Here is a 27,877-nt window from a genome sequence, read left to right as displayed (position 1 = left end):
CATATTTTCTTATCATTTCTGCGAGTCTGTGTCTTTTGATTGGGAGTTTAATCCGTTAACATTAAAGGTTATTACTATAAAGGCAGTTCTTATTTTATCCAATTTGATCTTTGCATTTTATCTGTCATTTTATTTTTGACACTTTTAGTTACTGTTACTGATACAGTCATCATTTCTAGACCCTCTTCCATGCCTCTCTCTCTCCTGTCTTTTCTTTTTAGGCTGTAACACTCCCTTTAGTATTTCCTGCAAAGCTGGTCTTTATTGTTATAAACTCACTCAGTTTCTGTTTATCTGTGAATATTCTAATCTTGCTCTCTATTTTGAAAGATAATCTTGCTGGATATAAAATTCTTGGCTAGCAGGTTTTCTCTTGCAGTACCTTAAATACATCACACCACTGCCTTCTTGCCTCCATGGTTTTTGATGAGAAATTGGCACTTAATCTTATTGGGTATCCCTCATATGTTATGCATTGCTTTTCTCTTGCTCTCTTAGAATTCTCTTTTTGTTTTTGGCATTTGGCATTTGACATTCTGATTAGTATTTGTCTCAGAGTTGGTCTATTTGGATTTATTCAGGTGGGAGTAAATTGTGCTTCTTGGATATGGATATCTATGTCCTTCAATAGGGTTGGGAAATTTTCCACCAGTATTTCTTCAAATATTCCTTCTGCCCCTTTTCCCTTTTCTTCTTCTTCTGGGTCACCCATGACTTGTATGTTTGCATGTCTCTTTCTGTCATTTAGTTCCCTGAGACCCTGTTCAATTTTTCCCATTCTTTTCTTCATCTGTTATTCGTATGTTCACTTTCAGAAGCCAATGTCTTCAAGCTCACCAATCCTTTCTTCTGCTTCCTCAAATCTGCTGTTATATGCCTCTAGTGTGTTTTTAATTTCATTTATTGCACCTTTCATTCCCATAAAGTCTGCTATTTTTCTATGATTGCTTTCAAATTCTTCTTTGTGCATCCCCAGTGTCTTCTTTTTTTTTTTTTTTAAGATTTTATTTTATTTATTTAATTCCCCCCCCCTCCCCCAGTTGTCTGTTCTCTGTGTCTATTTGCTGCGTCTTGTTTCTTTTGTCCGCTTCTGTTGTGTCAGCAGCATGGGAAGTGTGGGCGGCACCATTCCTGGGCAGGCTGCACTTTCTTTCACGCTGGGAGGCTCTCCTTACGGGGCGCACTCCTTGTGTGTGGGGCTCCCCTACGCGGGGGACACCCCTACGCGGGGGACACCCCTGCGTGGCAGGGCACTCCTTGTGCGCATCAGCGCTGCACATGGGCCAGCTCCACACAGGTCAAGAAGGCCCGGGGTTTGAACCGCGGACCTCCCATGTGGTAGACGGACGCCCTAACCACTGGGCCAAGTCTGTTTCCCCCCAGTGTCTTCTTAATCTCTTTAACTATCTCACTGAATTTATTAGTGAGATTTGTTTGAACATCTATGATTAGTTGTCTCAACTCCTTTATGCCATCTGCAGGCTTATCTTGTTCTTTTACCTTGGCCATATCTTCCTGTTTCTTGATATGGATTGTAATTTTTTGTTGGTGTTTTTGCACCTGGCTTGCTAGATGTATTTATTCTGGGTGCAGTTTCAGCCTTTAGTTTAGGGCTTTCTTGTCTTTTCTCCCTTGCTCATTGTGTAGTAGGAGTTGGGGATGTAGTTGGTGCTATAATCTACAGAGGCTGAAGTTTCCCCATTGCCCCAGGAATTGATGAATCTTCTCTCATCTTTCTTCTCTGTCAGTAGTAGGGAGAGAGCTGCAGCTGTGTATAATAATTCAAGTTGGGCAGGACAAGACTCTCTGTAGTTGCCAAGAGAGACTGATGAAGCTTCACACCGCTTTCTCCCCTGCCTTGGTCAGGGATGGATTTATATTGTGGGCAGCAATCTATGTTCTATGGGTCCAAAATGACCACAGTTGCCCAGGTAAACTGATGTAATGCCAAACCCCCTCCCAGCTGGGCATGGGAATGGGCCCTCTGGAATGTCCAACAATCTAATCCACATGGGATGAATACACCTGCAGTTGCCCTACAGGCCAAGGGAGTACTGTCCCTTCTGCCCTTTCAGCGCTGGGGACAAAATCACCAATGCCCAACAGTTCAGACCCTATAGACTGAAAGTACCCACCACTGCCCGGAGAGACTGAGGAAGCACTAGCCCCATCCCAGCCTACTGGGTGGTGAGAGTGTTTCTACAAGCATCCAACAATTCAGTCCCTTTAGGCCAAGAATACCTGTCATTGCCCAGAGAGGCTGAGGAAACATCTTCCTCCTCCTATCCTATTAGGGTGTAAGGTTGGATCCACAGGTATTCAACAGTTCAGTCTCTATAGACTAAAAGTACCCGCTGTTGTCTGGACAGGATGTGGAGACACCAGATCCCTCCTTTCCTATTGGGGGGTAAGGGTGGATCCACAAGTACACATCAGTCAGGGCTGTGTGGGCCAAAAGCACCTGTAGTTACCCAGAGATGATGGGCAAACACAATCCATCTCTTGTCCTATTGGGAATGGGGGTGGAGCCACAGGTGCTCAATGGTCAGGTTAGTGCAGGCCAAATGCATCTGCAGTTACCCTGAGAGGCTAAGGGATCACCAGCTCCCTCCTATTCTATGGATGGACAGAGATGGAGATGGACTCAAAGGTGCTCAACAAACCAGTTTGTGTGGGCTGAAAACTCCTGCATTTCCTGGAGAGGCTGAGGATACCCAGTACTTCTCCTATCCTATTGGGATGCAGGGATGCAGCCCCAGGTGACCAACTATTCAGTCTGTGCTGGTGGAGAGCACTTGCAGTTGTCTGGAGAACCTACCAGCTTCCTCTGTGCCGGAGGTGGTGCTGGTACCTAGGCTAGGGCTGCAGTCCTGTCTTGGTGGAAAGAAGCCAGTCCCTAATTTCACTGGATTTTCAGTCAGCCAAGCTTCCCTTCATGCTGGGGGTGGAGTCAAAATGGCTGCTAGCAGACTCTCAAACCCTAGCTGTTTCTAGGATTATACTTTAGTGAGGCGAGTCCACTAATCATCCATATGATCAAGGATGTTGCAAAATACTCTTCTGGTCCCCTTGGGCCCCCAAACAGTGCTGTAGATAGCTCTGGGTGATTACTAACTGCCTTGTAGCACGAGCTGACTCCAGGAGCTCCTTACTCTGCTGCCATCTTGGCTTCCCCTCAATTCATGTTAAATTTTTAAAGAATATTCCGTTTGTTTGAGAAAAAGTCTGTAAAAAAAAAAGAAAACTTTTAATTAAATAATTCAATAGGCATATACTTTGAGTTTATGCCAGGATTTCTAGCATAGATAGAAGCATAGGTAGATATAGAAATATATTAATTAGTCTTTTAATATGTACAGCCTATAGGGAAAAAGATCTCTTATATTTTTCAGTATCACTAACATTAAAGACTAAGTTTCAGGTTCAGTTGGTAGTGGGAGCAGAGAGCGGACCCCAGAGAGCCATGATCAGCCTCACTGCTGCCCCCTGCCCCAATCACCATCACCACAACCATGAGCAGCAAGGCCAAGACCCAGCATCCACCTGCCGCCCCTGCCCTCAGAGCTGCCAACACCAAGCCCAGCTCCACAGGTAGCAGCATAGGGGGTGGCACATTGGCAGTGCCTGTTTTTGGGGACAAGAAGTTTATCATAACAAAAATTTTGAACAAGAAAATGTTTTGATGTAAGAAACAGATATGGCTTCATCAACAGGAATGACATCAAGGAAGATACCTTTGTATACCAGACTGTCATAAAGAAGAATAACCCAGGAAGTGCCTTCACAGAGACTGAATGTTGAAGGAGAAAAGGGGGGTGGAGGCAGCAAACATCTCAGCCCCTAGTGGAGTTCCAGGGCAAGGCAGTAAATATGCAGCAGATCTAAACATCATAGATGTTATCCACCACACAATTACCAGCAAAATTACCAGAATAGTGAGAGAAGAGAAAAGAATAGGAATCAGAGTGTGCTCCCGAAGGCCAGGCCCAACAACGCAAGCTCTATTGCAGGAGATGATTCCCACCTTACTATATGTGGAGACACTGTGGGCATCAACCACAACCCTCCAGTGCAAGGAAAAGTAAGTGATGGAGGATGCTGACAACCAGGGTGCAGGAGAACAAGGCAGACCAGTGAGACGGAATATGTATTGGTGTTATAGACCATGATTCTCCAGGGGCCCTCCTTGCCAAAGACAGCCTACAGAAGGCAGTAGTGAAGATAAGGAAAAATAAGGAGATGAGACAAAGGTCAATAGCCACTTCAATGCCAGTATCGCTGTAACTTCAATTACAGGCACAGATGCCCAGAAAACCCTAAACCACAAGATGACAAAGAGACAAAAGCAGCTGATTGACCAGCTGAAAATTTGTCCACTCCTGAGGCTAAGCAGGGCAGAGCTGAATAAATGCTGACTTATCGTCTTTACCATCTTTGGGTTTAGTCATCCAATAAGAAGAAATGAATATGAAATTCCAGCAATAAGAAATGAACAAAAGATTGGAGCTGAAGACCTTAAGTGCTTGCTTTTTTCCTGTTGATCAGATAACTAGAACTATGTGCATTATCTATGCAGCATGGGGTTTTCACTCTTGCTCCTTCAAAACTACAAGACCAGGAAGCATAGAGAGATTGAGAGGTGATAAGTTTTGCTTGATTGTTTGGTTCGTTTTTGTCTATTATTATTATTATTACTATCATTATTATTGGAATAATGAAAATGCTTTAAAAATAATTGAAGTGATGAATACGCAACTATGTGATTACACTAAATACCATTGATTGTACACTTCGAATGGATTTATGTGATATTAACGTGTATTAGCCAAAGTGGTGCTGATGCAAAGTACCAGAACTCTGTTGGCTTTTATAAAGGGTATTTATTTGGGGTAGAAGCTTAGAGTCACAAGGCCCTGAAGATCCAATTCAAGGTACCATAAGAGGTACTTTTTCACCCAAAGTTTGTTGCCACATGTTGAAGCAAGATGGCCAGTGATGTCTGCAAGGGTTCAGCCTTCCTTTTCTCTCTTAAGGTTCCATGGGCTCAGCTTCTGATCTCAGCTGCAGGCTGGCATAAGGCTTGTCCCTCTTTCCAGGCTTGTCTCTTTTCAGGCTCAGCTGCTCTGCTCGCTGCACCAGTCCAGCTGTAAACTATCAGGGGAATGCTTGGCTTTCTCCCCGGAGCTCCAGCATCAAAAACTCAACTCTCTGTATTCTCTCCTTCTTATTGTGTTTACTTCTGTGTGAGAGTCTATTTTATCCTCATCAAGGGGGTAGGGACTCAACCCTGCACACCCTAATGACATGGTCAAATAAAAGACCTATCTTGATTTAATAAAGTAAAAGTGAAACCTCTGAATCTAATATAATCTAACATGTCTAAAGGAACAGACCAGTTTACAAACACAATCCAGTATCTCTTTTTAGAATTCAGAAACAATATCAAACTGCTATAATATGTATCAATAAAATGGATTTGCTTAAAAAAATCTATAAGACCATCTACAATAAAAATACAGTCTTGAGAATGTTCTTTTAAAGACTTTATTAGACACAACAAACTGATACATTGGTTAAAATTGGAAATTGGTATAAGAATTTTTATTTTGCCAAGTCCCTTTTCCCTTTGTAATATGCAAATGTGTTAAGAAAATAGGACACTTTTGTTTCTGGATAATATTCTGGGTAATCCCCACCAATAATGCCATCTTTCCACCAAAACCCCTACCTGTTTCTTTGTAAGAAATGTAAGTAAAAAGGAAAAGGAAAGGAAGGCACAAGGAAAGAGAATTTAAGGAAGGGAAAGAAAGAGAAACTAAGAGAAGGTGGGACAGGAAAAAAACTACATGTAAATAAAAGCAGAATAAAGAAAAAGAATTATTTGTTGAATTGAAAGAGACCAGCATGGTCATTTGATTTTTATCTCCACAGAATCTGAGGGGTTTTTCTCCTCCATTTCTTTTTTTTTTCCTCCCCCCCCCCCCCATTGTCTGCTCTCAGTGTCCATTTGCTGTGTGTTCTTCTGTGACCATTTCTATCCTTATCAGCGGCACTGGAAATCTGTGTCTCTTTTTGTTGCGTCATCTTGCTGTGTCAGCTCTCCGTGTGTGCAGTGCCGTTCTTGGGCAGGCTGCACTTTCCTTTGCACTGGGCAGCTCTCCTTAAGGGGCACACTCCTTGCGCATGGGGCTCGCCTACGCGGGGCACATCCCTGTGTGGCACGGCACTCCTTGCACACATCAGCACTGCGCATGGGCCAGCTCGACACAGGTCAAGAAGGCCAGGGGTTTGAACCGCAGACCTCCCATGTGGTAGGCAGATGCCCTATCCATTGGGCCAAGTGCGTTTCCCTTTCTCCTCCATTTCTACCAGCTATACTGGACTAGAATTCAATTTCAAAAGCTTATTGGTATTTAGCTTAACTTACTCCCAACTAATTAAGATATACAGTGGAGGCAACAGATAATCATCAAGTGAGGAAACAGCACAAATATAAGAGTTGAGCCTCTTACCTGTCACTTCACAAGTCAGTGTAATACTTTGTCTCTCCTTTACTTTCAAGTCTTCCAATATATTCTCATTTACAATACGAGGTGGTACTAAAAAAATAGGAAAAGTAGGTCACAAAACTATCAACAGGATGCTATTATATAGGCATTGCATTTGTATTTTTACTTAGCTATAACCTTAAAAGCAACCCCCCCAAATTCTCATTTATTATATAATACAATAAGATCATAATACCAATTCTAATTTTGAGATATATTATAAAAGTATATGCCATGAATACAATTATAACAAATATTATAATTCACAAGGCCCAGATAAAAATTTGTCAATAAATCAATGAGTAAAAATATTTATTAGATACTTATTTCTCCTACTACAGTTCTCATAATCACTCATGTTTAGTTATCCAGCATTGCTGAACAATCATGAACCAGCAAGACATGGCAGTTCAGTTATTTCAATCAGACAGATCACCTCCAAACCATTCTAACATTGAATTCTTGTCAAGTATGACAGTCTAGGGGCCAAAGAACCCATGGGCATGGATCAAGGTGTAAATAAATTTCAACTCTGCTTCCAGAATGGATTTTAGCCAGTTAGAATCTTTTCTAGATATTGCAAGTTATACAAGTACCTAATACTGAAAGTCCAAAGATTTTTCTTTCTTCTCCAGCTGCATTCCTTATGACACAAGTATATTGGCCAGCATCTTCTGTTCTGGTCTGTATCAATCGTAGAGTCCTACCTCCTGGAGATGCAAACCACCAAATGATTCAAAAAAAACTGAAACTTTACAAGTTGTTCTATTAACAAGACCAGGTAAAAATTTACTCAATATATTTCAAAGGTCTTTAAAATGAATATTTGTTAACCTTTTTTGAAAATTATATGTTTTAAGCCTGTATAAAACAGTAGATGATTCAGAACAATTTTCAACTTCAATAGATTAAAAAAACACACACAATAAATACAATTCTGGGTGACAGCAAGCAGGAAATGGAGTTTCAGAGAGGAGGTGATTTTTTAAGATAATCTTAAAAGGTAAATATATTTTAACACACAGTGAAGTTGAGAGATGCCATTCTAGGTGGAGCATGAATGAATAGAATGGATCTATGTATACTATTTCTAGAAAGTAGATTCTGATGCACTAAAAATGTACAGAAAAAAAGGATACTGACAATAAGGCCCATGTAAGTTTAGTTATATGGGACATTTCTTGCACCTATTAAATTTTTACAATAGTTTATTTGTTCTTGTCAGATAATCTCATAACAATGATAAGGCCTTCACCAAAGTATCACACTGTGAGTAATGTTGTAGTGGTATATAAAGGAGAGTAGGCAGAGAAAATACTAAGAGATAACTTAGCTTCTATGGGCCCGTCAATATCATGTGAAGGAGTTTAAACTTTACTTTGTACACTAAAGACCATGGAAGTCCATAAGCAAAAAAATAAATAAAAATAAATATTATCATCTGATTTGTGGTTTAAAAAATTATGATAGGATGTTTAGGAAAAGATTCCCAGTTTGCAGATGAATATATGAAATGGGAATTTATAAAAGAAGACTGGACCAGTAACCCAGACTTGCATGGCATCTATGTATAAATAATAAGTGAAGCCGTGCAGACTGACCACCAGTTTTCAATGGTATCCCATGGAGTCCTAGAATTGTTTACATCAAAGTTTCTGGGGTCACTTCATTTACTAGTACAACTTTGCTTTTGTATTTTTTTATGGTTTGGATTTCTACATAATATTTTATTTGAAGATTCTTTATTTAAGAAGATCATGGAGACAGAGTGAAACTCTGATATGATATAGGATGTGATTTGGAGGGAACCTCCATGTAAGGTCAAAGGAAAAGGAGACAGCAGATGAGGCTGAAAGAGAGCCTGCAGAGGGCTAAGACTCACACCAAGAGAGCAAAGTGCTGGAAACCACTGGGGAGATATGTCCAAGAAAGATGACTAAGTCATTTTGTAGATTTTGTAATATTACACTTTTCTAGCTGGTATAATTTTGCTTATTACCCAGAATTTGAAGTAAAAAGTTTTGAAATTTAAACATGAAATTTTCATATAAATATCCACCTGGATCTGATTTTCTCAGGAGTTTCCATCTGCTTTCTGTTTATATAAACACAACAAGCTGTCATAAGGCTTCTTTGTAAGCAACCCCTCCACCCCAAACCACTGAAAGGTAAATTTAGTAGCACTAGCGATTGGGCCTTATTTAGGCAAACGAAGCTTATTATCTGAATTCACTCCTTTTCCAGCTGAATTTAGACAAAAAAAGTTGAACAAAGAAATAATCTAAATATGTTTAAAAAAATGTGTGTTAATCAGGAATGGTTTCAAACACTCACTGCTATTCCAGAATAGTAAGACCACAGTATGATTCCACAGTTGAGAGAGATTCAGTCAATTCAGCATTGATAAGTCATTGCCAGCTCTACAGATCTCACGATCTTTTTCTGTTTCCTGCTCTTCTCACTTACTCCAAAGGATTCTGACAGTAAACTATACTTATATAGAGACATTTCTTGTACCTATTAAATTTTTATAGCAGTTGTTCTTGTCAGATAACTTCAAACAATGATAAGGTTTTCTCCAAAGTATCACTTTCAGAGAAGCTGTACTTAATGTCTCTGGAGAACCAATCTTAATGAAACAAAAGTGTGCAGCAGAACAAGAAAGGACCAAGCAAGTCATATGCTATTCATTTGTTTCTCACTCATCTATTGCACAAGACACATATTCAAACTGTAGAAGTGAATGACTCCTTTGGCAGCACCACAAGATGAATTACTTTTAATGTAGTCACTGAAGGATATCCCACAGCCAGTCAAGCAAAACAAAACTAAATAAAACCAAAACACAACTTATGTACTTCTATGACAAGCCAGAGTACATCACTCTATCTTTTTTTGTCTTTATTTACCCCCCCCACCCCCCTCATCCCACTCCTCCACCCATAACAACGACCTCCTCCATCATCATGAGACATTCATTGCATTTGGTGAATACATCTCTGAGCACTGCTGCACCTCATGGTCAATGGTCCATCCCATAGCCCACACTCTCCCACAGTCTACCCAGTGGGCCATAGGAGGACATACAATGTCTGGTAACTGTCCCCCATCACTCTATCTTGCCTCATACATTTCCAGGAGCTCCAGTGTTCTTATTACATTTAATAAATGTTCCTACTTTTTCACAAAAGGGAATTTTAAATAATTACCCAAATAATATCAGGACCATTTTGAAACAAGCAGAAAATATGTTCAGGTTTTTGGTAACCAAATTTTAAGCAATTTTTTTACCATTACTAGGAATTTCCTAATATCAACAGAGAATGGAAGTCATATGAAATTCAAAGCTTCATAGTAAGGACATAAGAAAGTTTCCTAGGACAGGTAGACCACAGACCTTTAACTTGGTCGTCTATAGTAAAAACAACAACAAAAGTATTGGAAGCTTAGCAGGCTTTACATACATCAACTCATTTCATCTTTACAACAACTCTGAGGCAAATACTATTAATATCTCCATTTTAAGGGTGAAGAAACTGAAGTAAAGTAACTTGCCTGAACTCATATATCTAGTGAATATTAGATGATAAATAAGGTTGATAGAATGAATGTACATTCCTCTTCAAGCTCCTATTATGTATAGACCAAGATCATGAAAAAACAGAGGGACCTGAGATATTTGGGCCCAAATTCAATAGTAGGAAAGGATTTTTTTCTGAAAAAGTTTTTAAAAGTAGAAATTTATGCTTTGTTTGAAAAGGTTTAGTTTAGGGGCAGGGTGCTCACTATTTCTTAAATAGTTCATCTTGATATAAGCAACCTAAATGTCTTTAAGTTGTTCATACACAGATCAACATCTGTCCATAGAGTATTCTACATACTGGCATTAGTTTTAACTTCTGGAACTAGAAAGAATCAAAATAATCCTTTCTACAACATGGCTCTTCAAATATTTAAAGTTAACTGTAATTATTTATGCATAAAGTTTATTTTTCCAGGCTAATTACAACCAGACATATTCATTTGAGGTCACTGGCCATCATGGACACTGTCATTTGAAAATATTGTCAATAAAACCTTTTTCTAGTCATCCCAATAAGGTCTATCAAGTCCAGAGTATAATTGCTGTCTTACTTTTCTTATTGGGGAAAATAAGTTTTATTTATGTGGCCAAAACTTATTTCCTTGACAACTGTATTACACTGATGGTGTGTACAGAGTAACTAACAAAATTCAGATATCTTATCACATGAAGAACTCTGAAGTTATATCTCACCATAATTCCCTTATGTTATTAAGCTTTACTTTGTCGGATTTAGCTCAAAAATTCTAGCATAAGGGAAATTTGAATTCAGATGCCTTTATTCAACATTTCAGGTATTTTTCTAAATATCCAAGTTTTTTTATTACCCACAAAGTTGGAAAATTCATCTTCTTTTGTCTGTATCAAAATCATTAGTAACAGGAGCCCAGTGCAGATTCCTGTGGCATGCCACAATAACCCTCTCTCCAAACTTATTTTGATCCATGAAATTCTTACATAATTTTAAGAAGAATAAGCTCAATATCTCTTCCACACTAATGATAGAAGTCTTAGCTCACAGGAAACAACCTCATCCTAGGAATATAAGCGTCATTTAGATTAGAGGCATGAATAAGATGAAATACTTGTTATAGAGATATTTCACATAACATGATTCAATCTAGACTTGGATTTCATTTCAGCACTTCTTTTAATTCCTCAATAGTCAAATTGTTTGCTATGCATTGTAACATGAAATCTTTGACAGTTCCATGATTTAAAAAATAGACAAGTACCAAGATTAAAATGGTCTATAGATTTTTAGAATCCCGCCCCCCTCATTTTCATATAAATTTTTAGGTCATTCTAAACATTTTTTTCTTAATATAATTACTGGTTATTACAGTAATCAAATAAAAAAGAAAAATAAAACAACAAAAGCCCAGTGAATGAAGTCAGCAAGATGATGAAGTAAAATAAGTAACTGCTAGCAACCACCCTGCCCCATACACAGAACCTTTTAAAAAAAAAGCAGAACCTTTCAGAACCAATTCTCCCAGAATTCTGGAAAATAGTCAAAGGTAAACAACAATCAACCAAATGCTGCATCAAGAAAAAAGAAAACTTAAAAACTACAAGAAAGCCATAGGATGCTTTCATTTGGACTAGCTCTTTACCTTCTCACAATTCTGCACAATAGTCTGTGGGACTGACAGTGGCCTGGCAGCCCACATTCTCACTTCAGTGTTCATGTTCCAAGTGCAGGTTCCTGATGTCTGGTTATTATCACATCTAATATGAAATTTAGCAGTATATTTGTATGTCTGCTCTAAACCACTACCTGTAAGAACCAGTCAAGGTGCTAGTTTGTGACTACAGAATTCACTCATGATAGAAAAGTGGTTCAGAGTAGTGGCAAGCAACCAAGCAAACCACAGTATGAAGGACTGCAGTTAAGACATAACGCATTTGGGGCTCAGGAGAACTTGTGGAGACAGTATTTTTTTTGTGGAGAGGAAACTAGGACAGAAAGAAACAATTTCCACATACTAGGGAATTTTTGAAAACTACTATTCAATTCAGGGTAAGAAGTAAGTTCGGAAAGTCCTGAGAAGAACCTAATTGTTTACCACAAGCTCAAATATAGTTTCAGTACAAACTGGGTTAAGCATTGAAGGAGAATGTCAGCACAGACACAGAGGCAATCTACACTACAGCCTTCACCAATCAAAAAGACAAAAAGAAAAAATAAAACCCCAGGGAAGGGCAAGTATCAGACTTGCAGACTTAACAAATCAATATATTCAAATGCCCAGAGTGCCACAAAACGTAACATGACATACAAAGAAACAGGAAGAGATAACCTATTCAAAGGAACAAAATAAAGTGACAGAAACTATCCCTAAGAAAGTCAGGCATTGGAAATACTAATCAAAAATGTTAAGTTAATTCTCCCAAATAAGTTCAGTGAACAAAAGTAAAACATGGACAAAGAACTAAAGGAAATCAGGAAAAATAAATACATGAACAAGAGGAGGAATTAGAAATTTTTAAAAAGAAGCAAAGAGAAAGTCTGGACATGAAAAGTATAATAATTGAAATAAAAGTTCTCTAGAGGGTTTCACAAAATAATGGCCAAAAACGTCCCAACTTTGATGAAAGGCCGACATATATACATCCAAGATACTCAACAAATTCCATATAAGATGAACTCAAAGAGACCCACACTGAGACACATTACAGTTAAACCTTCAAAATCTAAAGACAGAGAATTCTAAATGAGCAAGAGAAAAGTGACTGATCACAGACAAGGGGTCCTTAATAAGACTAAGTTTTTTCATCAGAAATCACGGAGGCTAGAAAGTAGTGTGATGGAAAAATCAAAGTGCTGAAAAGGAAAAAAAGTGTCAACCAAGATTCTATATGTAGTAAAACTGTCCTTTAAAAATAAGGGAGGAATCAAGACATTCCCAGATAAATAAAAGATTAAGAAATTCATTACCAATACAAGAAATGATACAGGGAGTCTTTCAGTACGGAAGGAAAGGACACTAAATGGTAACCTGATGCCATATGAAGACAAAGACTTCTGGTAAAAATATCTTTATGGTTAAATATAAATATCAGCATTATTATATTTGATTTGAAACTTTATTTTTTATTTCTTACACAATCTTTAATACAAACTTATAGAAATAATCATAATTTTACTGGGCACACAAAGTATAAAGACATAATTTATGACATGAATATCATAAATAGGGGGATGTATGAACAGAGAGTGTATCTGCTATTAAAGGTAGGTTGGTATCAATTCAAAAGAGATTATTATAGATTAATGTTGCTAAATATAAATTACACAGTAACCACAAAAATCTAAAAAAAATACAGGAAAATAAACGAAAAGGGAATCTTACTCTTTCACCACAAATGATGATCAACTGTACACAAAAGAAGGCAGCAATGGATGAAATAAAGAACAAAATGTTATAAGATACACAAAAAACAAATGGAAAAATGGCTGAACTAAGCCCTGCATTAACAGTAGTGACTTTGAGGGTAAATAGATTAAACTCATCAATCAAAAGGCAGAGATTTGATTAATGGATAAAAAAAGCACAATCCAACTATATGTTGCTTACAAGACAGTGACTTTAGAAGACCCAAAGACTCAAGTAGGCCAAAAATGAAAAGTTGAAAAAAGATACTCCATGCACATAGTAACCAAAAAATGCTAGGTGGGTATATTCAGATTAGATGAAATAGATTTCTAGTCAAAAATGCTCACAAAACAAAGACATTATATATTAATAAAAGGGTCAATCCATCAAAAACATAGCAATTATAAACATATATTTGTAATGGATTAAAGTACAGGTAAATGAAATAGAGAAAAGAAAAAATTGAAAGAATAAATGAAAACATTTTTGGTTCTTTGAAAAGAAGAAATTACAAAACTTTATCTCAACTGACAAGGAAAAAAGAAAGATGCAAATAACTAAAATTAGAAAAAAAGGGGGGTTATTACTACTAATCTTGCAGAAATTAAAAGATTATAAGAGAATACTGTTGGCGGCAGACTTGGCCCAGTGGTTAGGGCGTCCGTCTACCACATGGTAGGTCTGCGGTTCAAACCCTGGGCCTCCTTGACCCATGTGGAGCTGGCCCATGCGCAGTGCTGAGGCGTGCAAGGAGTGCCATGCCACGCAGGGGTGTCCCTGCGTAGGGGAGCCCCACGTGCAAGGAGTGTGCCCCGTAAGAAGAGCCGCCCAGTGTGCAAAAAAGTGCAGCCTGCCTAAGAATGGTGCCGCCCACACTAAGAAATGACACAAGATGACGCAGCAAAAAGAAACACAGATTCCCACGCCGCTGACAACAACAGAAGTGGACAAAGATAACGCAGCAAAGAGACACACTGAACAGACAACCGGGGTGTGCAGGGAAGGGGAGAGAAATAAATAAATAAATAAAGCTTTTTTTAAAAAAAGAGAATGCTGCCAACAATTGTACAGCAACAAATCAGATAATGTAAACAAAATGGAACAATTCCTGCAAACACACATATTACCTAAACTGACTGAATAAGAAATAGAAGATCTCAACAGATCTATAACAAGTAAAGAGGTTGAATCAGTAATTAGAAACCTCCCAAGAAGGAAAAAGTGCAGGACTAGATGGCCTTGCTGGTAAATTCTATGAAACATTCAAAGAATTAACACCTATCCTTCTCTACATCTTCCAAAAATTGAAGAGGAGGGAACTTTTTCTATCTCATTCCATGAAGCCAGCAATACCCTCATACCAAAGCCAGATAAAGACATCACAAGAAAATAAAGACCAATTTCCTCTATGAGTATAAATGCAAAAACTTTCAAGAAAATATTAGCAAAAGGTATAGCAACATATATAAAAGGAATTAGATACCATGACTACATGGGTTTATCCCAGGAATGCAAGGTTGGTTTAGCATACAAAAATTAATCAATGAAGTACAATATATTAATATACAAAACACAAGATCATCTAAGGAGACACAGAAAAAAGCATTTGAAAAAAGTCAACACATTTTCATGATAAAAATATGCAAAAAAATAGGCATAGAAAAGAACTTCTTCAACCTGATAGAGTCCATCTGTGAAAAACCCAAAGCTAACAACAGACTTAATGATGAAAGACTGAATCTTTTCTCCCTGAGATCAGGAAGAGAAAAGAATATCCATTCTCACTACTTCTAATCAACCTTGTACTGAAGGTTCTAGCCAGGGCAATTAGGCTAGAAAAGAAACAAATGGCATCCAGATTAGAAAGAAAGCAAATACTAACAAAACAAATCCAAAAGCATATTAAAACAATTATACACCATGACCACTGGGATTTATCCAAGGAATGCAGGAATGATTCACCGTAAGAAAATCTATCAATATAATACACTACAATATTAGAATGGAGGGGAAAACACATGATCATCTCAATTGATACAGAAAAGACACTTGACAAAATTCAATACCCTTTCATGATTAAAAAAACACTTGGAAAAAGAGAAATAGAAGGGAATTTCTTCAATATGATAGAGAACACTTATGAGAAATCACAGCCAACATTACATGCATGGTAAAAGATAAATGATAAATCTAAGGTTAGGAACAAGACAAGGATGCTTGCTTTCACCACTCCTGTTCAATACTGCACTGGAAGTTCTATCCAGATTAATTAGTCAAGAAAAAGAAATAAAATGTATCCAAATAGGAAAGGAAGACTGTAAACCATTTCTATTTGCAGATGATATGATCTTTTTATATTGAAAATACTGAAGAACCCACAGGAAAATTAGTAGAGCCAATAAATGAATTCAGCAAAATTTAGGGTACAAGATTAACAGCAAAAATCTGTTGTGTTTTTTATGCATGAGCAATGAACAATCTAAAATGGAAAATAAGAAAATTCCATTTACAGCATCATCTATGTTAGTTTTTCAGGGCTGCTATAACAAATACCACAGATTATCAGGCTGAAGTAACAGAAATTCATTATTTCAGTTTTGGAGGCTAAAGTCTAATATCAGGGTATTGGTAGGCCATGAATTCTCCTGGAGCCTATATTGTTCTGGTACCGGTTTGCCAGAAATTCTTGAGGTTATTTGGCTTGTAAATGCATCTCTGCTCCCTGTCATATGGTGATCTTTCTACTTCCAATGCCCAATTTTCTTTGTTTATAAGAACTTCAGACATACTGAATTAAGGGCCACCTTCATTCAGTTTGGCCACAACTTAAGTAATAATACCTTCAAAGGTCCTATTTACAAATGGGTTCACACTTGAACATGTCTTTTCTAGGAGACATGATTATCCCCAACAACACCTAAAAGAATAAAATATATAGGAATATATTTAACCAAGGAGTGAAAGACTTTAACACTGAAAACTATAAACACTGCTGTGAAAGAAATTAAAGAAGACCTATATAAAGTATAAGATAGGTCATGGTTTGGGGTTGAAAGATTTAATATTTTTAAGATGTCAATACTACTCAAAGAAATACACAGACTTAACACAATCTGTGTCAAAATTCCAGCAACCTCTGTTGCAGAAATGGTAAAACTGATCCTTAAATGCATATAGAACTTCAGTGGGCCCTGAATAGCAAAATTAGGCTTGGAAAAGAAGGTCAAAGTTGGAGGTTCCCTACTTCGTGATTTCAACTCTTACTACAAAGCCACATTAATCTAAATAGTGCTATACTGACATAAGATAGGCATATTGCATTAGTCAACCAAAGGGGTGCAATGCAAAATACCAGAAATTGGTTGGTTTTTATAAAGGGTATTTATTTGGGGTAGGAGCGTACAAATACCAGGCCATAAAGCATAAGTTACTTCCCTCACCAAAGTCTTTTTGGAGCAAGATGGCTGCCAACATCTACGAGGGTTCAGTCTTCCTGGGATCCTATGTTCCTGGGGCTTACTTTTCTCTGGGTTCAGAGTTCCTTTCTTCCTGGGGCTGTCTTCTCTTTCCACTGTGAGCTTATTTCCCAGAGCTCTAGCTTAAGTTTTCAGCATCAAATGCCAATATCAAAACTCTAACATCAGAAAACCCTTAACTCTGTTCTTTGCCTTTTATCTGTAAGTCTCCACTCACTAAGGGGTGAGTCCCCATACACTAACAGCCTAATCATAACTCAGTCATGCCCAGGCACAGATAAGATTACAAACATAATCCAATATTTCTTTTCAGAATTCATCAATAATATCAAACTGCTGCACACATAGACCAACGGAATTGAATTGAGAGACCAGAAATAGAATCATACATCTATGGCCAATTGATTTTCAACAAGAGTTCCAATTATGTTAAATGAGGAAAGAATAGTCTCTTCAACAAATGCTGCTGGGGAAACTGGATATTCACATGCAAGAGAATGAGGTTGGACCACTATGACACACCATGTACCAAAACGCCTCAAAATAGGTCAACAATATCGTGGTAGATTGAATTATGTACCTCAACAAAGACATGTTCTTAATCTTAATCTGCATTCCTATGCATGTGACCTCATTTGTTATAGGAGCTTTCATGATGTATTATTACTTAAAGTGTGGTCCAACCAAATTACAGTGGGCCTCAATTTGTATTATTAGAGTCCTTTATTAGCAGAAGAAATTTGGATGAAGGAAGTCAGAAAATGCCACAGGATAAAAGCTGGATGTCATTTTAGCTGGAAGAGAAGACACAAGGAGAGAGAGACTGCCACCTGATGTGAGGCATAGAAGCAAGTCAGGGACCCTCAGTTATGGTAGCAAGTCAGTACCATAATACTACAGACTTTAGTGAGAAAGCATGCCCTACTGACACCTTAATTTTGGACTTCCAGGCTTCAAAACATAAAGAAATAAATTCCTATTAAATCAAGTCTGGAAATACAAGCCTGTATTTGTCATAGCAGCTTGGAAAACTAAGACAGGCCTAAACATATGCGCTAAAAATTAAAAACTCTCAGAAGAAAACATAAGGAAATATTTCCCCAACTTTGAATCTGGCAATGATTTCTTTGATATGTGCCAAAACCATGAGTAACCACAGAAAAAGATAAAATAGATGTCATCAAAATTAAAACCATTTGTACATCAAAGGATATTATCAAGAAAGTGGAAGGACAACAACCAAAGTGGGAGAAAACACTTGCAAATCATATATATGTAAGGGTTTAATATCCAGAATATATAAATAACTATTTTAAAAACATAAAGCCAAACAACCCAATGAAGAAGTGGAAAAAGGACTTAAATATACATTTTTTCCAAAGAAGATATTTGTCTGGCCAATAAGCACATGAGAGGAAGTTCAACATCATTAGTCATCAGGGAAATGCAAACCCAAATCACAAAGTGGGGAGCAGATGTGGGTCAAGCAGTTGGGTGCCCACCTTCCAAATGGGAGGTCCTGGGTTCGGTTCCCAGTGCCTCCTAAAGAAGACAAGCAGACAACAAGCAGACACAACAAGCAGAGACCATGAGTAGACAGATGAGGGAACCATCTCGTCGGTGGAGGGGGGGTGTGTGTGTGTGGGTAGTATACCAAAATGTGATACAACTTTACACCTATTAGGATGGCAATTATCAAAAACCAATAACAGGGAAGCAATATTTTGGAAAGGATGTAAAGAAATAGGAACCCTTGTACTATGTTGATGGGAATGTAATTTAATACAACAGTTTGGTGATTCCTCAGAAAGTTAAATATAGAAGTACCATATGAACAGTCATTCTCCCTTTCATGCCTGAAAGAACTAAAAACAGGGACTATAACAGATATTTCTACACCAAAGTTCATAGCAGCATTTTTATGATGGCCAAAGGTGGAAGCAACTCAAGTGTCCATTAATATATGAATGAATAAATAAAATGTGATATATCCATTCAATAGAGTATTCTTCAACTGTAAAAAGGAATGAAGTACTTATAAATATGACAACATAGATGAATCTTGAAGACATCATGCTGAGTGAAATAAGCCAACACGAAAGGCAAATATTGTATGATTCCACTTATATGAGAAATAAAGAAATAGCAACTTTATAGAGACAGAACGTAGATTACAAATTACCAGGGACCAGCGGAGGCATGGAAATGGGGAGTTATTGCTTGATGGGTACGAAGTATCTTTTTGGAATGATGAAAACGTTTTGGTAATGGATAGAGATGATTGCAGCACAATATTGGGAATGTAAATAATGTCATTGTATTGTACCTTGAAGGTGGTTAAAATGGGCAATTTTTAGTTGTATGTATGTTACCACAATAAAAAATTTAAAAGAAAACACCAAGAAATGAAAAACTGAGGATTTGTGACCATATGAAGCTATCCAGATTATCACGATACCAGAATTTCTAATACCTGAGAGAATTCTCACAGAATTGCTAAGACTGATGGGCCACCCGTCTTTAAGCCAGGTTATTGAAGGCAAGGGAATTCCTGAAGCTTCACAAGTCAAGGACACCGAATTCTTTTCCACCACACTGATATTTTCTGGTGTGCCATGGTTTCCTATGATGCTCGGAGGGGCTGTATATACAAAGCAAAAAGAATGGAAGGGAAAGAGAAGTAAAAAACACAAATCAAACACCAAACCTAAACAGCTTGTTAACAATAAGATTTGCATTTCCTGATCAATAGTAAGTAAAATAAGCAATCACAATTATTTTGCTTATTATTTTTCTGTGACAATCCTGGAAGTAATATTGCCACTTTCCCCCCACTATTGGCCGTGAGTGAATTTCATGTTGTCACTCTAATAGTGGTGGATGATTTCTCATAGTTCCTTCCTACTTTTCTTGTAAATTTCTAATATGAAGTCAAGATCTTCTGGGCAGGATTTTCTAATAAATTATTCTAATTAAAAGTAATTTCATAAAAAAATACTTAGAGAGATTCCATATATAGATAGATAGATAGATATAGATATATACACACACACATATATATTCTGATTCTTTTAGCTTTGGCTCATACTCGTTGCAAACTACAGAACACTGATACTGGGTTCTGTGCATGTCAACTGGAATCAAGGTATAAGATTTGTGTTTATTAAATTTACCATTGTTTCTATGTATTTAACAATTACAGTTCAAACTGGGTATTTCCAAATAGGTGTCTCTGTAAATCTGGTCTATTCCTATTGACTACTATGGCTCATTAATTAGAAAATTAAAACTGATTTCACTACCACTCATGTCCAACTGATACAGAGTCGGAAAGCTCTAAAGAAAAAAACTGAGATCAATACCAGCCTAGTTAAGATAGCAAATTTGCAAAATAAATAATTAAGGAATTTTACTTTGGACAGCATTGGACCAACAGCACTTGATGAAGATAATTAGGCAAGTGGATGTGGCTCAAGCCGTTGGGCACCTGCCTACCACATGGGAGGTCCTGGGTTTGGTTCCCGGTACCTCCTAAAAAGAAGATGAAAAGATTGCAGACAGCGAGCACAAGGGGGGGGGGGGGGGGGAAGGGAAATAAATACATAAAAGAAATCTTTTTTTAAAAAAGATGACAATTAGCTACTCTACTATTTGCTTTCCTAAGAGAATATTCAATATGTGCTTATCTCATAAAGGTAAGAAATGGGAAGTTAGACACAGAAGGAGAAATGATGTGCTTGACCTAGAAAAGTAGTGCATATGTGGAAAAGAATAGACTATAAATAAATGACTCATAACATGTGAGGCCTACACCTCCCAGTCAGGATGCTACAGATTATATCATGCAGTGATTAAACCTATTGAGTTTTCTTTATATTTACCATGTACACTTAAGTCAAATTTTCTGTCGGCCATTCCTGCTACATTCGTAGCTACACACACATAGCGGCCTGTGTCGGACACATGAACGTTCTTCAGCTGAAGAATACGGCCTTCATCCAGCATTTCCACTCCCCTTCCCTTGCTCAAGGGGCGGTCATCTTTCATCCAGGTCACTGCTGGTTGAGGAATGCCCTGCACCTCACACTCCAAGGAAACACTCCTCCCTCGGGTCACAATAATGTCAGTAGGGTGGCTGCCACTGTTGGATATGGTTGGACGAACTGGGAGAAAAAAAAGAAACAACATTTGAAATGACTGCATTAAATCTTACATGGGAATAATACCAAAGTTAAAACAAATTTTTTATGTCAAAGTACTAAAGATTGATGAATAATATGTGGCATTCCTATATTGAGAGGCAGAATTCTTCTTCTGCAATATTTTTAAGAGGGTTCATATCTCAAATAAAGTGAACACAGAAAGGAAAGGATGCTGTGTTTTCTATCCTGCTTTTGAGAAGTTATATAGATATATATAGGTCTGATTTACAGAAGTCTTTCTGATAAAATAAGTATGGTAGCCTAGCTCAAGGTAGACTCTCCATGGAGAGTTGAATGAATCTTAAGATTAGAAAGATGTGTACAGACACTATAGTCACTATTTCAATCAGAGGAAATGTATTATTTTCACTCTACAAAAGAAGAAGAAGAAGAATACACTTAGTGGGAGCATTCTAATATCTACCTTTCACTATGTTACATGATATTGTGTCACTCCTCTTCAATGGCTTCCCATGGCTCTCAGTATAAGTAAAAAAATACTTAAATGGTCTGTGGTGGTTTGTAGCAGTATGTACCCCCCAATGCCTGTTTTTGAACTTAATCAGTTCCCAAGGATGTGAATCCATTGTAAGTAGGAACTTTGATGAGGTTATTTCAGTTAAGGTGTGGCCCAACTCAATCAGGATGGGTCTTAATGCTATTATTGGAGTCCTTTATAAGTGAAATGAAATTCAGTCAGGGAGAGAGAGAAAGCCATAGGAAATAAGAAGTTGAAGGTCAGAGGAACCTGGAAAAGAAGAGAGAGTCCAGGAGAGGCACTATGTGCCCTGCCATGTGACTGAGGAGCCTAGGACCAGGGATCACTGGCCGCCAGTCTCGGAGTGCCAGTCTTTGGGAAGAAAGCATCTCCTTGATGATGCATTCATTTGGGCTTTTCCTAACCTCAAAACCGCGAGCTGATAAATTCCCATTATTTAAGCCAACCCACTGCATGGTATTGGCTTGAACAAACTGGGAAACTAAAACATGGTCTCTCAGATCCTGCAAGGCATGGCCCTGCCTACCTCTCAGACAGAACAATAATCCTGCCTTTCCTTTCCATATACCTACTTCTGCCACAGGCAGTGTGAAATTTCCTTCCTACCTTCCCTACCCCCTTGTCTATTTTACCTTATCCTTCAAATCTTACATCGAGAATCATTTCCTCAGGAAAACTTTCCCTGAATTCCCAGACCAGGCATGGTATTTGTTATAACTTTCATAGGGCTATATTTGAGCAAATTTCTCAGTTTGTAATTAGACTTTATTTAGTGATTATCTGTTTAATATCTATCTTTCCCTCTAGACCAGCAATGTCCAAAAGAAGTTTAATGAAAGCCATATATGTAGTTTTAAACTTTCTAGAAGTCACATTTTAAAAAAAGTAACAGGATACTGATGAAATTAATTTTAATAACATGCCATTTAACATACTAAAAGCATTACCACTTTAAAACGTGAATCAATTTAAAAATAGCAAAACTTACATTTTTTATCTTATACAAAGTCTTTGATATCTGGTGTGAATTTTACACTACCACACATCTCATTTTGGGCTAACTACATTTCAAGTGCTCAATAGCCACATGTATTATAGCTAGTAGGTTTCTTATTGGACAGTGCAGCTCTAAACCAGAATCACCACAAGATCTAAAACTATGCCTGTATTTTTTCATTGCAAGATGCAGAGGAGTTGGCACAGTGCCTGGCACATAGTTAGTAAATATTTTTGCAAAACAAATAAAACATAAGTGAGATTACATTTTTTGCCATTCTTCTAACAACAAATTTGTTCATTCTAATTTGCTTTTTCTAACTTTTCCACACTGTTACTTTTGCAATTAGAAAAAAGAATTTCATCAATCTTTTAAATTTTAAAACAGAACAATATTTCAGTACTGGAGGAATATTTTGGCATTTTTCAGTAGAAGAATATTGGAAATACAAAGGGATGTTTTATATAATTTTATATAATTCTATGATATCATGAAGTAAACACACAACAAGCCCATTTTTTCCCCTTATTCCTTATTTCCCTTTTCTTTAGAACTATTAAACTTATGTTAGGACTGGGGCAGATACTGTTAATTGGTTAACCCAATGTCTTTACCAACTCCTTTCTTCTTTTCACCTTCCACAACAGGGGTTGGAAAAGCTAGGAATATTTTTTAGCCTTTTTTGATAAACTTTTTAAATTCAGGCCAATGAAATCTAACAAGAGGTCTTTCAGGAGGATTCTAGGAAAATTTTTGCTTTCTTGGTAAAAGGGAAAATATACCACCCTCCCCGCTCGTTGCCTTCAGTGTGGACATGATACCACAGCTGCAGCCACCATTTGGAGACCATGAAGGGAGGACCAAGAGAATCCCAGAGCTTCTGTCCTGATATGATTAAGCTGTTGATCAACTACAGCGACTGCCTACCCCAGACTTCTCATTAAGTGAGAAAATAAACCTCTACTTGTTTAAGACACTGTTTGTTAATTATTCTGTTACTCTGAAGTTGAATTAATCTGATACAGATTCTATGAAAGAAAATTCAACCAACTCCAATTTAGATGTGCTTTAGTTAGGAAGGACAATGGGCCAATGCAGTTGTCCTTGTGCTAGTGCCAGTTCTACCACATACAAGCCATGTGACCTTGGTCATCCATGGAAACCTCTCTGGGCTTACATTTCCACATCAACAAATTAGAGGCAATAGCTCTGTCTTATATCATTAAAAGATTAAACAAGGCAATATAAATTATTTTTAATACCCTAAAATCCTATACAAATTAAATATTATTTAAATTTACATCTTTTTGCATATTATAAATATACCCTGCAGTGTAATATCACCCCCCAACACCATAAAAACAAAAACTGTTTCACTCCAACAAATTATAGTCACAGAACAGAATGATGCAGAGTGGATAGCTGGATGGCTCAATAAATAACAGGAAATAGGGAATTGTTCCCTGGTTATGTTAGCACAACTTAAACATTTAGGTCATATGGTAGTTGCTATATTCATATTGCTGTGAATGAGTCTTAAAGATATGAAGAATAAATAAAAGAGAAGGATGGAAAAATTTAAAATTGTACTAAAGCCTCATTAATCAATAACTTACTGTAAACTTGCAGATTATAGTCTTTTTTAATTGTTCCAGCAACATTTGATGCCACACATGTATAAAGCCCTGCATCAGACTTTTTTGCAATTGATATCTGTAACTGTCTCCCTCCTGATAAAATTCTGACTCGCCCCACAGAATCAGCCAGCACTGGGGAGTCTGCAAAGAAAACCAAACGGAAGAAATCCAAATGATAAATACAAAAATGTAAGGCATGTTGTATACATATTGTAATAAATATATACCTATTTTTTGCTTCCTAGTTCAAGTATCTAAAAGGCAAGTGACACCATTAAATAATTCTGCCCTGGCATGCCAAGAGTAAAAAGAACGAAGAATAAGAATAAGAGGAGAGGAGGTGGAGGAAGAAAACGTGATGAATGGAGAAGAAAAATAACAAATGTTTACCAAGGTTATCTTCTGCCTGATTTTCTTCCAATCAATATATTTGAAATATATTTAATTAGGAAAACAAAATAAAACAGTAAAATAGTAAAAAGAAAAACAATATTTAACATTAGCTAAGAATTCAGGCAATCTGTGTGATATACAGTGGGCACAAATAAATATTTGATTAATAAATTGAAAATCTGTTCATTTGCAGAACCCAATCTTACAGTATATTACAAAACTGTTAAGTACAGAAAAATGTTTGCTTTAGAAAATAATTTTTTAAATCTATTTTAAAAAAGAAAATTTGGTTCTTTGAATAGTGGATGATTGATCATTATAGCTGACATGTAAGGCATGTGATAAAAAACAATATATTAATGCAGAAAATTAATGTCTTCTGGGGAGCAGATAAAACTCAGAAAAATGAAGATTTTCAGCTGGGTAGTATAGAAGTATCATTCATTGCACATCTAATATAAAGCAATTATGCTATCCAGCATTTTAGTATGCCAACTTTAGGAAAGTTTCTAAATAAACTGATATGCTTGTCCAACAAAATTTAAATTTATTTTTTGTTTTTATTTTATTTTACATATATCAAAGGATAGAAACTGACCTTTCTTCTTCCAAAAGAGATTTGGGGGTGGGATACCGCTAGATTCACATAATAGACTAATGAGGTTTCCTTCAATAACCGTAATTTGAGCAAGTTCATCAGAATTATAAATATTTGGTGGCACTAGAAGGAAAAAAAAGAAAAAATGTACTATTTTTATACTTATCTTATATCCACTTTCCCTAATACTGACATGTAAGAAAAAGATTTATAGTCAAATGATACCAGGAAAGAATCAGCCCATGAGGTTTACATATCAACACCACACTGAAAATCACCTGAAATGCAGAATAAACACCTAATAGATTTCCCATTTTTACAGATAGAAATTTAATTATCAAAATATTCAGAATACTAAAGTGGTATAAAGTATGATAATTTATTAACGGATATTTAGACACTTTATACCAAAAGCTAAGGCAGCTAAGGCATCTACCAAGTTCAAACTGAACTCAGCCACTGGTTTCTAGGCTAGATTTAGTATCTCAGATGCTGAATAGAACGGAAACATCAGAAATATAGCATGTAGTTGAGGACAGAGGCAAGAGATTTAGTCTAAGAAACAGACGTGCCATCTACTCTAGAATGCACAGCATACCTCCCCACTGGCCTCCAGCTTCTCTCTGGAACCTTCAAAGGGAGTGCTTACAACTCCATGCTTCTCCCAAAAAGGCTGGAGTCTGCAGTTGCTAATGAAAGGGCCCCCTGATGACACATCTCTGGCTGCAGTATTTTTAGGTGATAGATACCTGTTTTCCCAAGCTCCTGGGAGTTCAGGGTTGGGAGAAACCTTCTCACTCCCCAGTACAACTTCCAGTCATTGTTCAACCACCCTCATGAAAAAGCCCCTCTTCCTTTGAGGTTCATGCCACCAAGTTCTTTATGACTTCAATTACCATAAATACAAATACTTGTATGTCTGTGTCTGTATACAGACTTCCTCTGTAATCTAGACTTATATATCCAACTCACAACTTGGATGCCTTAAAGACACTGTCAAACTCAACCGGTCCAAAACTCAACTTATCCCACCTTTGTTCCTTTTCTAAGAGAAGGACAATGTTGTTCACTCAACCCAGCTGGTCAAGCCAAAAGGACATTCATTCTTTTCTCTTCCAGTGTCCTTACCTCTAATCAATTAATCCTGTGGATACAATCTCTTAAATACTTCTAGAGTTTATCTGCTTTCTTTCTAAAATACAAATCTGAACATCTCAGTTCTCCTTTAAATCCTTTTAATGATATTCTCTTGCCCTTTTTATCAAATTCATACCTTTTGAATTGGTGTAAGAGGACCTCTTCAATATACCTCCTTCTACTTTTGCTACCTAACATCTCTCTTGCTCTTCTCTGCACTACGCTGGGGTCCATACTGAATGGTGTTAAGTTCCTTGAGCACAGACAGCATTTCCAGGTAGTTGGGATGCTTCTATCTTCTTCATAGTTCTAATGTCTACTCATCTTTAGATGTGATGTGCCCCTGATAAGGTCTGCCTACATAATCTCCTATCATAGCCCTTATGTAATAGAATTTTCATTGGGTATTTAAAGATTTTTCTACATGAGCAGGCTATAAATTCAGTGAGAGCAGTCTCTTTGTCTTTCTTGTTTACATCTAAACCTACACATGGCATAGTGCCTTGTACACAAAAGGTACACCATGAATATTTTCCTATGTGAATCTATCCTTGATGTCTCAACATTCTTCCTTATCATTCTTATTTCTATTGTACTCTGCCTTCCACTACAATATTGCTTTTCTATGACAGCATACTTTTATAAAGTATACTTTATAAATATGCAGGTGTATAAATTTAAGTATTAACATAAGTAAATATATATATAGTCTGATTTGGCTTTTTTGCAGTGTTTGGCATTATTCATTCATTTATCATTTATCCATCCATGTTCAACTCGTCTTTTGCCCATGTTCTTCTTCTGGGAACATTATTGGTGCTTAGTTTCCATGACAATTTTTATCCTTTCCTTCTAGCTCTTTGATTGTTCCTATAAGTTTCCTTTTTGGCATCTCCTTTCACCCTTCTTGCACTGGTGCACCCGAAAGTCATTCTACCGTTATCTGTTGTACACATTCTTTTCCCCGTATCTTAGTGATCTCAACTGCTATCTATATATTCATGTCAACAACCTTATGTTTTTAACTGTTATCTCTCTCTCCTAAACTACAGGTTCATATTTCTGGCTGAATGGAGAACTGTTTCACATGGACAGTCCATCAGTACCTCAAACACAATATTTACAAAATGATCTTAATTTTTGAATGATGTTTCCAGTTGATCTTAATTTTTCTTTTTTTCCCCAATATTGATATGATAACATCTAGATAAGTCTCTTTTCTAAAGTGGGGGTTATATGAATGATTTTCCCATTTGAAAGAAATGAGGAAGGTAAAGAGAAATAAAGGGGATTTAATGATACACAACCAACATGCAATAAATGCAAATCTATTATACAGTAAATTTCACTATTTAAATGCAAACTAATCTTTTTGCAGGCCGGATAACAACACTTCTCATAACCTGCCTCAAGAATTTTTGATAATA

The 27,877-nt window shown here is 37.0% G+C and overlaps 1 protein-coding gene across 1 annotated transcript in view; it reads right to left on the bottom strand.

Annotated features, from left to right (window-relative positions):
- The window catches only part of HMCN1 (hemicentin 1), a 515,334-nt gene that overhangs the window by 140,398 nt on the left and 347,059 nt on the right, over nucleotides 1–27,877 (bottom strand). The window contains exons 43-48 of the mRNA XM_004468435.5: nucleotides 25,314–25,436; nucleotides 24,302–24,463; nucleotides 20,869–21,150; nucleotides 19,461–19,628; nucleotides 7,145–7,258; nucleotides 6,513–6,599 (exon numbers count right to left, since the gene is read on the bottom strand). Coding sequence (XP_004468492.2) covers nucleotides 6,513–6,599; nucleotides 7,145–7,258; nucleotides 19,461–19,628; nucleotides 20,869–21,150; nucleotides 24,302–24,463; nucleotides 25,314–25,436 — 936 coding nt within the window. The remainder of the gene's footprint in view (nucleotides 1–6,512; nucleotides 6,600–7,144; nucleotides 7,259–19,460; nucleotides 19,629–20,868; nucleotides 21,151–24,301; nucleotides 24,464–25,313; nucleotides 25,437–27,877) is intronic.

The sequence above is a fragment of the Dasypus novemcinctus genome, chromosome 13 (genome assembly GCF_030445035.2).
Source record: "Dasypus novemcinctus isolate mDasNov1 chromosome 13, mDasNov1.1.hap2, whole genome shotgun sequence".
In the NCBI taxonomy this organism is placed as follows: domain Eukaryota; kingdom Metazoa; phylum Chordata; class Mammalia; order Cingulata; family Dasypodidae; genus Dasypus; species Dasypus novemcinctus.
The sequence above is the reverse complement of the archived record's forward strand: the minus strand, read 5'-3'. Positions and strand labels throughout refer to the sequence as shown.